Genomic DNA, 13,351 nt, shown 5'->3' on the forward strand with positions numbered 1-13,351 from the left:
GAGGCGTCGATGATAAAAAAAATGCCTTGCGATAAGCGGAGGTATATGATGTTGAAAAAGACGAACGGAGAAAGTTGCCAGATATGATTTAAGTGAGGGATGAGTGTCCAGGGCTGGCTTGGGTTGGTGATTTCAGATTTTGGATTGTGAGTGATTATGGCACGGATAGTCAAAGGCACTTTAGTTTTGATGTCGAGTTCTATAATTCAAATGCAGGATCTTGGTCCAAGGTTGATGGAGTTTTGCCCTTTTCAAGAATTAGGCTAAGAGGAACCACTAATGCAGTTAATATCAATAAAAATGAATATCAGTGGTGCTGGTTCTTGGGAGGCGACCAACAGCAATTACAGCAGCAGCAAAAAGGAAGCGACGGAGAAGTGAAAGAAAATGAGAAAATGAGATGGGAAATAGTCAATTCAATTCCACTTCCAAGATGTGTGAGTGGAGCAAATCCATGTGTGATCGGTCTTGAAGAAGGTGTCGAAAGGGTAAGTAGGAAAGATAAGAACAATAATAAGCCAAGAGTATTTATGGTGAGTGACAGGGAATCATCATGTTCATCATCAATGTCATGCGGTGAATGTGATCGTGGAGTATTCATCTTGGAAAGAGATTGCAATGATGGCAATACCGAGTGGAACCATATCCAGTCTTGCATGATTTTCTGGATTTCCATTCTCAGTTTGTTATTTCAAAATGGATTTGGATAATAACAAGCTGAGTTGTTAGATATGTTGTATTGTGCAATAAAAATATTGTGAAAAAAAAAAAAAAGTTTTGAGAAGTTTAACCAGCCGTTTATCTTTGAACTAAAAGGTTTAAGTATTTGATTCAAAAATGGTTTTAATTAAAAGGTTTAAGTATTCGATTTAAAAAATATAAATATTAATTTATTAATTATGATATAATTTCAATATTAAAGTGTCATTTATTCAATAAAAAAAATATAGCTTTATTAAATTCTTAAAAATTAAGATAAATACCCACCAAAACAAGTTTGAATATGTTAACTTCATGAAAGTTTGAAGGTTTTAAGTTAACTTACTTCTAATCAAACAAAGTCTTAATCCTAGTCTTAATGCACATATAGGATTTAACAGGAATATAGTTTTCCTCACATAGCTTCCTTTTTTTCTTTTTTCCTTTTTTTTTTCCGTTTATCTTCCTGTCTTCCATAAAAGCACTTCTAGGTCTGGTAATTCTTTCATTTTAATGTATGACCCTTACTACAATATCTACAATATCGTGTGGATTTGTAGTCCTTACTCCATTTTCACTTGGCAATTGAAATTTTGTTTGCCTTGTCATGCAATAGAACCCATTAAAAAGGGAGGAAAGAAAAAAAAAAGAAGAACCAATTTCTACTTTAAAACCAGACGAACAATAAAACAGGAATGATTTTATGGAAAAAAAAAAAAAAAGAAGAAGAAAAGGTAACAGGCTGCAAATCATACTTCAAGCCGAAAAATAAACATCTGGACCCCACTAAAATTCTGAAACCACCATCTTTGCACAGCTAGATCTACAGTGTTTTGTTATCAACTAATAATCCATTGACAAGATTCTGGTGCAATATTTTCTGATCAATTAACCTTGTGCACAACAGAGAATATGGGACGAGCTTTTAACTGAGATTTGGTTTGTGAATATCTGATTCTGTCTGCAAGTCTTCTTGCGACTTATGTATCATCTCAGATGGTTCAGGAGGCCCCCTAGCAATAGGCAATTCCCCACGAAATCCAGTCCTGGGCTTTGCAACCTCCACAAATATAACTCTTCCATTCAGCGTCTGCCAGACATAACTTGTTATTTCTGAACTTTTTGTGTTAAATATGGCCAAATTATAACAAGAGGAGAAGTCTTATATACCTTTCCATTCATCTCGCCTAGAGCTGTGTATGCTTCATCTTCAGATGCAAAGGTGACAAATCCAAAACCTTTTGATTTGTCAGAGACTCTGTCACTTACAATTTTAGCTGGGGAAAAAACAAAAAGAAAAAAATCTGGTTCATAAAATGTTTACATAGCAAGTTAGTTCATTAATATTGCAGCAATCTCAGGGTACCTTCAACAACTTGACCATATTGCGAAAAAGCTTCAGACAAACCATTCTCTGTGGTGTAAAATGACAATCCTGCAACAAACCAAGTTTTTATGACTTAGAAATTCAAGGTGATATCAAATATATATGACCATAAAAGTTGCTTAAAATAAACATATTTTGAGTAAACATTAAGATTTTGATCTGGGAAACATCTTAAATGATTAACAGATTCACTGGCAAAAAAGTTAAAAGAACAATCTACCCCGTAAAGTTATAGGAAATCCCAGGCGACAAGAGAATTGAGATCTAGCACTCCCCCTTCACTCACCCACCGCTGGGGGATACAAGTTCTAAATGCAGCAGGAAACCAATACACTCACAAAAGCAATGCTCAAACAACCACCAGATATTGTTTTGTTCAAGTTGATACCGGAATAAACCAATACAACTTGCATCAATGACATTCTATGCATTAGCCTTTCGATAAAACCTATATCACAATTACAAAACATTCAAGAAGATCCCCATGAAGCTATTTCAACATGCCCGCTTAAGCCATGAATAGACCCCATTCCACTCATAAGTACGCTGGACTAGCAGATATGACGTTGGAGCATTTGGTGGCCAGGATATTAGTCTCATTACACTCGCAAATTGCTTCTTGCAAGCCACCCAAAAGGAAAGGTCAATAGTTCACAGCAGCTACTTGCAAATCCACCATATACAAATTGTGAATATTGTTATTTTATGTAGTTTGACTTTGGATACATTTTTCATGGATCAAATTGTGATCCAATTAGAAAAGTGCCACACTACAACCTAAAAGAATATATTGTAGTGAAGGGCTTGGGGTTAGGGTTTGAGAATTTTGGAAACACACTTAGGATTTGAGAGTCTTGAGAGATCGCGTCTTGCCCTTTTTTCATTATAGTCGAATTTTTATCAATGTATCTTGTGTATATATATATACTTTTTTTCTCTCCTTTCATATTCTAATCATGTGATTATGTATGTGCCATTCTAACAAATACGAATATGCTATTTGCACATGAATTAACGCAACAACAAAACATAATTGATAGAGGAAAAGGTAAGATAAATATATGCAAGACAGGATTCAACCAGTATTTTTTTTTTCTAGAAGAAACTAGCCACCCTAAATGTATCACTATCTACCAGATTAAAATATTAAACCAAGTAGAGGATGCCTCATTTTATAGTATAACTCTTATGTCTATAACCCTGGTGTTACTTATACTATTACATTGCCTAATGAGAAAACATTGTTTAACTAGTCTTACTTAATGTTGAATGCAATTCATAGTGTTGCTTGACTGAATATCCCTACTTTTAAAATATTATTAGACCAATAAGTTATTTTAAATACCTAAAATTTTCGAACTGATTAATAGTTCGCACTAAAACCAAGTTTCAAACTCGTTTATATCAAAAGAAAGTTTCACTACATTTATAAAATAGAACTGAAAAAGGACACTAAATTAGTTCGAAGCACATGATAAATCAGTCCATATGAGGAGATACGTGAAGATTAAAGAACAGGGTGGTGTAGTGCCATTGATATGGAAGAAGAATCTCATAATATTAATTAGAACCATGACAAAATAAAGAGCTCGGAAGCAGCTAAACCCTAAAATTTAAGTCGTGAATAGATGGCAGGTTTGGCTTAGGTATTTCTACAAACAGTTACATCGAATTTGTTAAAACTGAAGAAGAAAACTAAAAATCATATTAAGTAAAGCGAATTCACTATCAGAATTATAAAAAGAATACCTCCAACAAAGAGCTTAGTAGCTATGCTGCGGCAGCAAACCAAAAGAGCAGGAGGAAGAAGAGAAGTTGATATGATACTGCTTTTTCCCGCGATTCTCCTAAGAGCCGCCATTAGAAGTGGTGAGTGGAAGAGATAGAGTGAGTGTATTTGTCCGCAATCTCCGTCGGAAAATCGACGTCGATCGGTGAACTTAAATTTCCGATTAGTCTGCAGAAGAGAAGGGTGCGCGTTAGCGAAGCTCCACCTGCCTAAATGTACTCGTGTAGACTTAAGATTGGGTAAATTATAAATTAGTTTTGTGGTGAGGTAAAATTTACACATTAATCCTTTTCTTTTAAAAAGTCACCCCATTAAATTATTGACATTTTAATAATCAAATTAATCTTTGTAATGTTTTTAAATGGGTAAAAGCAATTTTTTTAAGTAAAATAAAGGGAAAATAATATAAACTGAACTATCATAATATCTCAAAACAATTCCTCAATTTGATGAATTAAAAAAGTTTTGATTTTAGTAAAAAATGTCTTGCTTAAAACCCCTTTTTTTGTAAATAATAATGTTATTTTAAAATCCCTCAGTTTGTCTGTAAAAATTTTACAGAGATCCTGTTGATTTCTAACATATACTTTGAAATTAACTAATAACTAATAATTAATAGTTGATTGTAATTATAGCTGATAATTGATTCTAATTATCTACTGTTAGTGTATAAAATAACTAATAAATATTCATATATATCAATTTATTACATCAATAAATAATTAGACCTCATAGCCTAGGCCTCAATTTATTACATTTCGTGCTATCAGTTATCAACATTATATAAAAATTTCAAATAAATTTATATTTCAGCCATTAATTATTACGTTTTCAATTTTAAATAAATGGTGAATTGAAACATTTGGAGTTTGAGGCCTAGGAGCAGAGACTGTTGCATCTTTGTAGGTATTGTCCCAAGGTGAAAGCCGACATGGAGTCTGTTAAATCTGTCCAGTGTTTGTATAGTTGATGGCCATAGTTTTAAACGGTGGCGTTTCGGGGCGTTTGCTTTGACATCTATGGAGGACTTTCAACTTTCCATGCATTCTTGTTATATGTTATGGACAGCACGAAATAAGACTGTTTTTGATCCAATGAATCCCATAGATTGTATTAATTAAAAGTCAAAGAAAAGGAAAAAATAAATAATATGAAGAAGAGGCGTCATAAAGAAATAGAAAGCAGAGGCAAACATCATTTCCCACCAACTGTCCTTAGTTCCTTATTAACACAGATTTTGACCCAACTGCTAGTGTCCTACGGAGCCTGAAAAACTGCAAATGACCTCTTGAGATTCATAAAAACTTTCTGTTTCTATTGCTACAACATTTCCATCAGAGTGGAGGACACCCTAATACTGAAACAAATAATAAATCCCTTCCAACCACAACCAGGTAACTTTACGGCAAATATGAATAAGCTCATTACAGGGACGTGTGTCACCCTTATATCTGTGGACTAGACTGTACACCAAACTCAATGTTACAAGCATGCATCCTTTACGTGATCAGATATGCCAATGGAAAAGGCTGCCGTGTCTCTCTAGTACCTCAGGAATGATGCACCTTCAGCAGTGCTTGATAAAACATGTCAATAAATTGATCATCCTGCCAAAATAAGTGTGTCAGGAGGTTAATAGATGTTCTAACATTTAAAATAAAACTAAAAATCAATGGGTGCTTGTAAAAAATCCACAACAAAAGAGGATCAGAACCTTGCATGCTAAGCATCCAAAAAATATTTCAAATACTCAGCTGTAACATTCTAGAACCATTGTTATCCATTAGTTTATATCTCCCTCTCTCTCAAATTCCAAGCAATTGGAGGGACCAAGGTTGCCCCTTCAGTCAGTCTCTCAACCTTCCATCTCCCCCCCCGTTCTTTTTTTTCTTAGTACACAACTTCCACCCTACACAAATCCCCATTTAGCATTTTTCTTGTCCCACCATACCAACTTCAGATTTCAAGTACTATATCAAAGTCAAATGAATGTTAGGGCAACTATTTGCCTGAACAAGGAACCAGCAAATGTCAAAAGGCTGATGGATAACCACAAGCTTAAAATTCAATGCCTGCATCGGAGGGGTAAGTTGCAACTTTCTAATGGATGCCAAAGCAGCAAAGATCAATTCATCACCACTCAGTTCCATGAACAAGTCTTAGAAACATTTTCACGGATGTCAAGGATTATAAGGTAAGCTTATCACATGTATCCACTACCTCTCAGAACTGTGAAATAACTGAGCTAGTGGCAAGCTAATTACCACTCATTTCCAATAAATAAAAGAGTGAATTAACAGCAAAAATTTTCACAAATTTGATCAGAAGGAAAGCATAAAGCCCCTAATTCACAGCAGCACAGACATTTTATGTTCTCAGCAATGGAGAAAATATAGAAAAAATGTTTTCATCTTTTAAAGAAGATGAGAAATCACAGAATTGGGAGATCAGAGAGTAAAATACCTGAACAAGTGTCAAAAGTGCATCACGGACTTTGTCTCTGTTAATAACAGGTGTGGTAGAAGAACTAGGAGTCAAAGATGGGGGTGGCGTGGGAGGTGGAAAGGGTTGAAGCATTGGGGTCCCATATGGGCGTTGCAGATTTAGGGGAGGATGAAGAGCAGGAGCAGTAGGCAGAGGTGATGAGATAGGAGGAGCCATCAATGTGGACGAAGAAGGTGGAGTAAAAAATGAAGAGGGCTTCACAAGATTAGTAACACGATTGCTACTGCTGATTGGATCAGGTGTGTCACGGATGGCTACTGAAGTAGGCAAAGATGAAAGAGGAAGAGATGGTAGTTGTGGAGTTTGTGAAGGTGGGGAAACGATATTAGGCGTATGGGAGGGTGTTGAGACAGTGACTGCAGAATGATAAGGTTGTCTTGAATTTGCCAAATTAGGGGCACCGCTTCCAATATTCATAGCTGCCTGCAATAATAGTATCAACCAACTTATCAGGAAGTGACATGATGGACATAACAAGAGCCAGGTGGAAATGATGCCAAAATAACACAAATGCAGCATAGCAAGTAAATGTGCAAATGTCAACTATGTTGCATGCCAAAAGCACACACATCATAAACAATTAAATGGAAAACCATATACTGCGAATCATAAACAAGTTCTCCACAACTTAGCTATCGCTCCAGTTTTGAATGATATAAGCCAGTAGTTGGAAGCTCACGCTACTGCTTCTGGATTTACTTCCATCAATTGTATCAGTTCTACAAGAGCCAAGAGGGGACATTCTGTACCATATGATATAACTAATACATGGCAGACTCTGACAAGTAATTACGGGTCTATAATATGATGCATGGAAGAAATTTCCAATTTAGTGAAATGTCCCAAAGGACCACCAAAATAACTTCCTTAGAATTACAAGGACAAGTGGTTTAAGTAAGAACGAGATTCTTGCTACTGATCAATAGTTGTAAAATATCTACAATCCTTTCTGTAGTGCCACTATACAGTAGTAATAGTTAAAGTAGTACTTAAAATATCACAATATAATCAGGTCCATTGGAAAAATATAGAACTCTTGATGTTGAACAAAGGGATCAGGCGAAAAAAAATCACTAGACACAAAAGAGAAACTAATCCTTAGCTTTATTTAATTGCCAATAATAATCATAATAAAAGTCTTACTAATAAAATATCTAACCATAAGTATTTAAAAACTAGCAATCCTACTAAGATTAGGATTAAGAAACCCTAATCAAATACTAATTAGGATTCCTAAACAAAACAAACTAGAAACAAAATAATAAATCCAATAACAATAGTAGATTTGTTAAAATTCCAAAATCATAAAACTCTAAACTTCCAAATTCTAGAATGACTAATAACTCCTTAAACTTCCAATATTGCATCATTATCTACTGTACAATGAGTTACCACCTAAAATGATGAACTCAGAAATAGTCTGAAAAACTAGGACAGCATCCATACATTCACTGAAACAAATAACTGAATATATTATATTAATAGCAGATTGTAAATTAAAACAATCTAAAAGAAAAGTGGTGGGCTAGAGGCACGTACACTAAAGAAATTATCAAAGGAAGAATCCTCTGGACCATCAGTTGGAGCAGAGACAGTTGATGAAGGCTCCAACGGACCTTCAATCACTGACATACTCGGAACTGCTTCAAGCTCCTCAAATTCACTACAATATAATATGGTATGAGTAACGGGCTAAAAAATGTTGACATCTCAATTGGCAAAATAGAAGATAATAGGACGGTATTCCATGGTAACATTTGTAAACTCCTGGAGAACAAAATGTGAATCTATAATAATTGAATTATTGAACATGACCTAGACTTGAGAAGAAAAGGGAAAGTACTCCAGTAAACAGTATTAAAAGCAGTGTTATCAAGGCGAGAGGTGACACTAAGACGATAGGGTCCCCTATCACCGCAGGTGAGAGGCGAGGCAACGCCTTTTTAAAAAAGGCGACAAAGCCAAAATTTTGTTATATATTATAAATAGACATATATATGCATATAAACACTTCAATAAACACCCATATTTAAAGGAAAAATTACATGTTGAAATGAAATATATATTATTTGCAAGAGAGAAATTTTTTTTTTTAAAAAAAAGGGAAAACAAAAAGAGGATTTGCTGCTGTGCCAGGTTCAGCAAAGAGAGAAGAGGATCAGAAAGAGAAGGAAAAAAGGAGAAGAGAGAAAAATTAAAAAAGAAGACATGCTGCTATGCTGGTACAGTGGGGAGAGAAGAGAGGAGAAAGAAGAAGAAGAAGAAGAAGAGAGAAAGAGAGAACGGAGGAGAGACATACCTGGTTGATGTTATTTGGAGCAAGAAAGAGTAAGAAATTTGCTGCAGAAGTGTTATCTGCTGTTTGAAAGAGATAGAGAGAGACTAGAATTTCTCTTTTGTTGTTTAAAAGCATTTTTTTTTTTAAAAAAAAAAGGGCTTGCTTCAGTGAGGCGTCGCCTCTGGTGCCTTTGTGGACTGAGTCGCCTCTGTGCAGGCGCCTTGCCTCAGTCAAGCGAGGCGAGGGGGTGGCGCCTCACCTCTTGCCTTTTATTGCCTTTAACAACACTGATTAAAAGTTACATTACCACTTAAAAAATAAATAAATAAATAAACCCGAAGAGTAAAATCTATATCAGAATCTTCCTATATATGCATAATACATAAAGCTGGAAAAACAAATCACAGCTCTCAATCTCAGTCATGTAGTGTTTCTAAACCACTATAACATCACATTCCATAGTATTTTTATTTGCCACTTATTGTCCTTGGATTCACATTGTAAAGGCAGAAGACAGGACAAGTGCATGAGCAAATGGGTGTTTGCACCAGCATGAGTGGTTCATATATCATGAGAATCAACGTTTATGAGGTATCTAATCTTCCTTTGAATATATTCTAATAGAATTAATACCTTTTACTTGAAGATACCTTTGACTTTGGAGGAACCTTTGCGTATGCATTAAGTATCCTGTAAAAGGAAAAGTATCAAGCGGTAACTACTAGATCCAGACACTTAATATCAACGTAAACTAGCAAGCAAGCCCACGCTATACAAAGCGTTACGTTTTGATATTTTACCTTATTATTGAATGAATTGCATTCAGGTTGTATTAGCTTTGATATTGCATGTATTTTAAAAGTTGACAAAGTAATAGATAAACAGATATTAGCTACTATTTATTCTTTGCTTCCAGTACAAAATAACATCTAAGAAAATGATATGGTGCCATGTTCTGCTGAACAGAAGGGACTGTAGGGAGGAGAGCTATCCGACTGAAGCGAAGGACGAAAACTCAATACAACATCACAACTAAATGCAATCCATTGAACAATAAAAATAAAATAAAATAAGCAATGACTTGAACTCCATAACCAAAGTCATTGTGAAAAACATAATACACAGCGTGATCCTAGAGAAAAATGCAGAAAACACATCTATATGAGAAGTGGGAAACCAAAAAAATCTTTACAAATAACAGCTATATGACCAGAGAAAAATGGCACCTAACTTTGATAACTTCATCAAGTAAAAGAGTGGAAAACCAAAATAACCCAAAAATTAAAAGAAAATAGAAAGGCAGTCAACGTTTTTTTACAAATAATAACTTGGTCACACCACAGTCACAGATAGCCCATTCAACAAACTTGTGAACAAAAAGCAAAAAAGAAAATTGGATATGCAGTCTTAATAAAAAATAGAATTATACACAATTTTTAGAACCAGACACTATCCAAACAAAAGCCTACTAGCAAAAGAACAAGTTATCCACAAAGCCAAACAAATAAACCTTTTAATAAACAAGACATACTTCAACCCACCACTACTATATATAGTCTGATAGGCTGAACTGAAACCAAAGAATGAAATCAACTACTTTCATTCAATGAATCCTCTTTCAATATACTAATCATATATATATATATATATATGATTAGTATTTCCAAATGTCCTTCACTGTGATAATCCCCTGTGCTTTTCTCCCGCCTGCAAAAATTCTCTTAACTTCTAACAAGGCCAATTTATAACCTCCATTAGTTACCCAAGTCTTAGATTCATACAATTAGTTCCTCACCCATCCAATAATACTCATTAGGCATTTAGTCTGTTGAAATTTGAAGGTAACTTCTGATATCAATCTAAAAATGTTAAATAAGAAATGTTCTGTACCTACTAAAGAGGTTGGCAACTTCCTCACATTCACGAGAATTGTAAAACCAAATACCATTAACTTCCTGGGCTGCATTTCGATACAACAAATATGGCACTTGAACTTCATATTCAAAATCTCCCAAAAGATTCTCTACAAGGTTTTCTGTTTGTAAAAAAAAATTAAAAAAAAAATTTCAAGAAACTTGATGACAAATGAGTAACTACATATGATAGAATGCATCTTCATGAATCAATATTTCAGTAAAAAATGGTTAACTGACGCTTGGTTGGGTAAAAAAACTTGAAAAATGCAAAAATATAGTATGGAACTGCATTCAGCACTAAGAGCTGTAATATCACAACTCAAAAGAAGCATTGTCTACAAATCCGAACCTGTATTTCGCCGATTCATTACAATGAACTGAAACCGCGGTTGAGTATTCCTTTAACAATGAAAAGAAGAAGAGAAAAACAGCAGCCAACATTAGTTCAGCCAAGTTTCGGTAAAATCCGATCTTCTCTAACACATTATAATCGATTAATAACAAAAAAGTAATACATCTCTCTGACTCTCTCTCTCTCTCACACAAACACACTGAGTGAGAGCCAAAAACAGAGTACCTCTTAACGACAAATAGAGATCCTTCAACGTCCTTCCTACTCTGCAACGACAAAATGATTATTCCAAGAAGAAAGCAATAAATCAGGAAAATGAAACGCAAACATAAATCTAAAACGAGCTCATCAGCCAAACGGACAAAGAAAGCAAAAGAATAAGCGAACCTACCCACTGGTTGCTCTCGATATTAAATTCGTAGAAAGTGACATGGGCAGCCGTGATCAGAATCTCTTCAATGAATGGATCGATTCTCTGCAGAACAGTGAGATTGAGCATCTTAGTGCTCTGCTGATCCAGATTCGGCATCAATTTCCCCGTCTGAGACATTTTTATGATTCGTTACACAACCCTAAACCCTATCTGACTGAGAATTTTCCCTCTATTTCCCCGGGAAAGATGTTAGAGAGAGAGAGAGAGAGAGAGCCGTGAAGGACTACTGTTCCGTTATAGTGAGGGAAAATGGAGCAATTTATTTTCCAGAAAGACAAATATGGCCCTCAAGAGCTTCTTCTTTACTTACTCAGCAGGCTTTGTGTTTTTCTGTAGGGATGCGGTGTGGTTCCACTTCCATATAATAATATAAATTCCATTTTGTACCATAATAAATTTAAATTTAGATTGATTATTTAAATCGAATTCCTATAAAATTCTTTACATGATATATAATTATTAATTAATATATAATTTTTGTAAATATTTAATTTCAAAATTATTAATTTATTAAGCTACATAATGAGTTTTTTTTTTTACAAAAAAAGTGATTAACATTAGGCTTACACTAGCTCAATTTAGAACCCTAAAAAAGGGGCTAAGTCAATAATTTAAGCTCATAAATTGCATTATTTGGGTTTTCTAAGCTAAGGCTAAATGAGATTTCCCTTTTGAATATTTTTTAAAATCTTTTATTAAGAAATTAAAGGAGTGAGGATTTGTGTCTACCAAATGTATGATATACTTTAATATAGACAACTTCGTTTCTTTTAATAGTTAATTTGCATTTGATCCTTAATCTATCGTCTTAAGCTTAATTAATTATATGGGAGTAAAAGGAAAAAAGAAAAAGGATGATAAAGAAGATCAAGCAATGGCCAATGAAGCAACACAAAATAATATTTTCATTTAAATAATTCCCAAGACAAGAAATTAGAAACATTTTGACTCATTGTAAGGATTTAAATTCGATACTTCACACTCGTAAGCAAACATGAAGAGAATAATTAATTCTTCTGTTTTCGAAGAGCCAGACCAGAAATCACAACCAACAACATGAACACTACAACTGAAACAAAGCCAGCCACCACAGCTCCACTAGCTTTCTGGCAAAAATCACCAAATTGTTGGCAAATAGCAAGCCAGTTTGAGCTTGAGTTTCCATTATGAGCTAAGTACACTATAGCCGCCGCAGCCGCAGCAGCCGCCGTGTTTAGAGTTAGCGCAACCTGCATATAATAAACAAACATCACACATCATTTTCAATATCAAATACCAGATTACGAGTCAAAATCCTAAACTTTTAAACATTACAATGTCCAAAACGAGAAGAAGAAGCCTTGGTCCAACAGCGTAAGGGCGAATAATAGCCACAACTGAGAAGGGAAGAGAGAGGACTAAGTAGCCTGCAACTATCGCCATAGCAATAACAAAGAATCTGCAGCCATGGATGAAGGGTTTCTCAGTTACTGCATGCATAAACATAACTAGTTTTGACGTAAGAATCAATTAAGATGAAGAGATGTCACGTACTGAAAAGTGGGGAGATCATCATAACTAGCTTCAAACTGGAAGAACTGAGTGAAAAATGGAAGAGTCTCATCACTGGTAGCCATTGTTGCAGCAGCAGAAAGAGCTGCAATTACAGCACCAAGTCTCAAAAGAAAGTCACATATAGCAATACCCTTTTTATATCCTCCTCCATGGCTGGTGGTGGAAGTTCCAATCAGAGGAGCTTTTCCTTTAGCAGCAGCACTGGATTCAGCGGCAGGAATATCAATTGAAGTTGACATATTTCAAGAGAAAATTGAAGGTAGCTTTTAGATTTTGGGACTTAATAAGAAGAGTGAAAATTGCTTGTGATGAACAGGGGAAGAAAGGTTGAAGGGTTATATAAGAGAGAAGTAGAGGAGTTGGTTGTGTTGAAGTAGTTAGTGTTCTGAATACTCAACCATGTAATAGAAAAAATTCAACTGTGATTTTTTAAATATA

The 13,351-nt window shown here is 34.8% G+C and overlaps 3 protein-coding genes across 3 annotated transcripts; all 3 read right to left on the reverse strand.

Annotated features, from left to right (window-relative positions):
• Positions 1-1,426: 1,426 nt before the first annotated feature.
• Positions 1,427-4,112, reverse strand: LOC110622304 (small RNA-binding protein 11, chloroplastic). The gene is made up of 4 exons (XM_021766772.2): positions 3,836-4,112; positions 2,066-2,134; positions 1,870-1,976; positions 1,427-1,789 (listed from the first exon to the last, which is right to left on the reverse strand). Exons 1-4 carry the CDS (start codon positions 3,945-3,947, stop codon positions 1,625-1,627), a joined length of 453 nt encoding a protein of 150 aa, XP_021622464.1. The 5' UTR covers positions 3,948-4,112; the 3' UTR covers positions 1,427-1,624.
• A 930-nt stretch (positions 4,113-5,042) lies between these two features.
• Positions 5,043-11,669, reverse strand: LOC110622925 (mRNA-decapping enzyme-like protein). Its single transcript, XM_021767665.2, has 8 exons — positions 11,318-11,669; positions 11,152-11,192; positions 10,924-10,973; positions 10,549-10,693; positions 9,292-9,348; positions 7,920-8,043; positions 6,339-6,803; positions 5,043-5,482 (listed from the first exon to the last, which is right to left on the reverse strand). Exons 1-8 carry the CDS (start codon positions 11,474-11,476, stop codon positions 5,426-5,428), a joined length of 1,098 nt encoding a protein of 365 aa, XP_021623357.1. The 5' UTR covers positions 11,477-11,669; the 3' UTR covers positions 5,043-5,425.
• A 655-nt stretch (positions 11,670-12,324) lies between these two features.
• On the reverse strand, positions 12,325-13,315 carry LOC110621888 (casparian strip membrane protein 1). The gene is made up of 3 exons (XM_021766166.2): positions 12,893-13,315; positions 12,674-12,797; positions 12,325-12,588 (listed from the first exon to the last, which is right to left on the reverse strand). The coding sequence occupies exons 1-3, from the start codon at positions 13,150-13,152 to the stop codon at positions 12,367-12,369; spliced, it is 606 nt and encodes a 201-aa protein (XP_021621858.1). The 5' UTR covers positions 13,153-13,315; the 3' UTR covers positions 12,325-12,366.
• Positions 13,316-13,351: the final 36 nt, after the last annotated feature.

The sequence above is a fragment of the Manihot esculenta genome, chromosome 9 (assembly GCF_001659605.2).
Source record: "Manihot esculenta cultivar AM560-2 chromosome 9, M.esculenta_v8, whole genome shotgun sequence".
Classification (NCBI taxonomy): domain Eukaryota; kingdom Viridiplantae; phylum Streptophyta; class Magnoliopsida; order Malpighiales; family Euphorbiaceae; genus Manihot; species Manihot esculenta.

Coding starts and splice junctions, on each gene's coding strand:
- LOC110622304 (XM_021766772.2), bottom strand. CDS start 3,947: ATGGCGGCTCTTAGGAGAATCGCGGGAAAAAGCAGTATCATATCAACT. Junction 1,977..2,065: donor ATATGGTCAAGTTGTTGAAG/GTACCCTGAGAT, acceptor TTTTTTCCCCAG/CTAAAATTGTAAGTGACAGA. Junction 1,790..1,869: donor TAGGCGAGATGAATGGAAAG/GTATATAAGACT, acceptor TATGTCTGGCAG/ACGCTGAATGGAAGAGTTAT.
- LOC110622925 (XM_021767665.2), bottom strand. CDS start 11,476: ATGTCTCAGACGGGGAAATTGATGCCGAATCTGGATCAGCAGAGCACT. Junction 10,974..11,151: donor TCTCTATTTGTCGTTAAGAG/GTACTCTGTTTT, acceptor TCATTGTTAAAG/GAATACTCAACCGCGGTTTC. Junction 9,349..10,548: donor GTTGCCAACCTCTTTAGTAG/GTACAGAACATT, acceptor TTCCTTTTACAG/GATACTTAATGCATACGCAA.
- LOC110621888 (XM_021766166.2), bottom strand. CDS start 13,152: ATGTCAACTTCAATTGATATTCCTGCCGCTGAATCCAGTGCTGCTGCT. Junction 12,798..12,892: donor GATGATCTCCCCACTTTTCA/GTACGTGACATC, acceptor CCATGGCTGCAG/ATTCTTTGTTATTGCTATGG. Junction 12,589..12,673: donor TTCTTCTCGTTTTGGACATT/GTAATGTTTAAA, acceptor TATTATATGCAG/GTTGCGCTAACTCTAAACAC.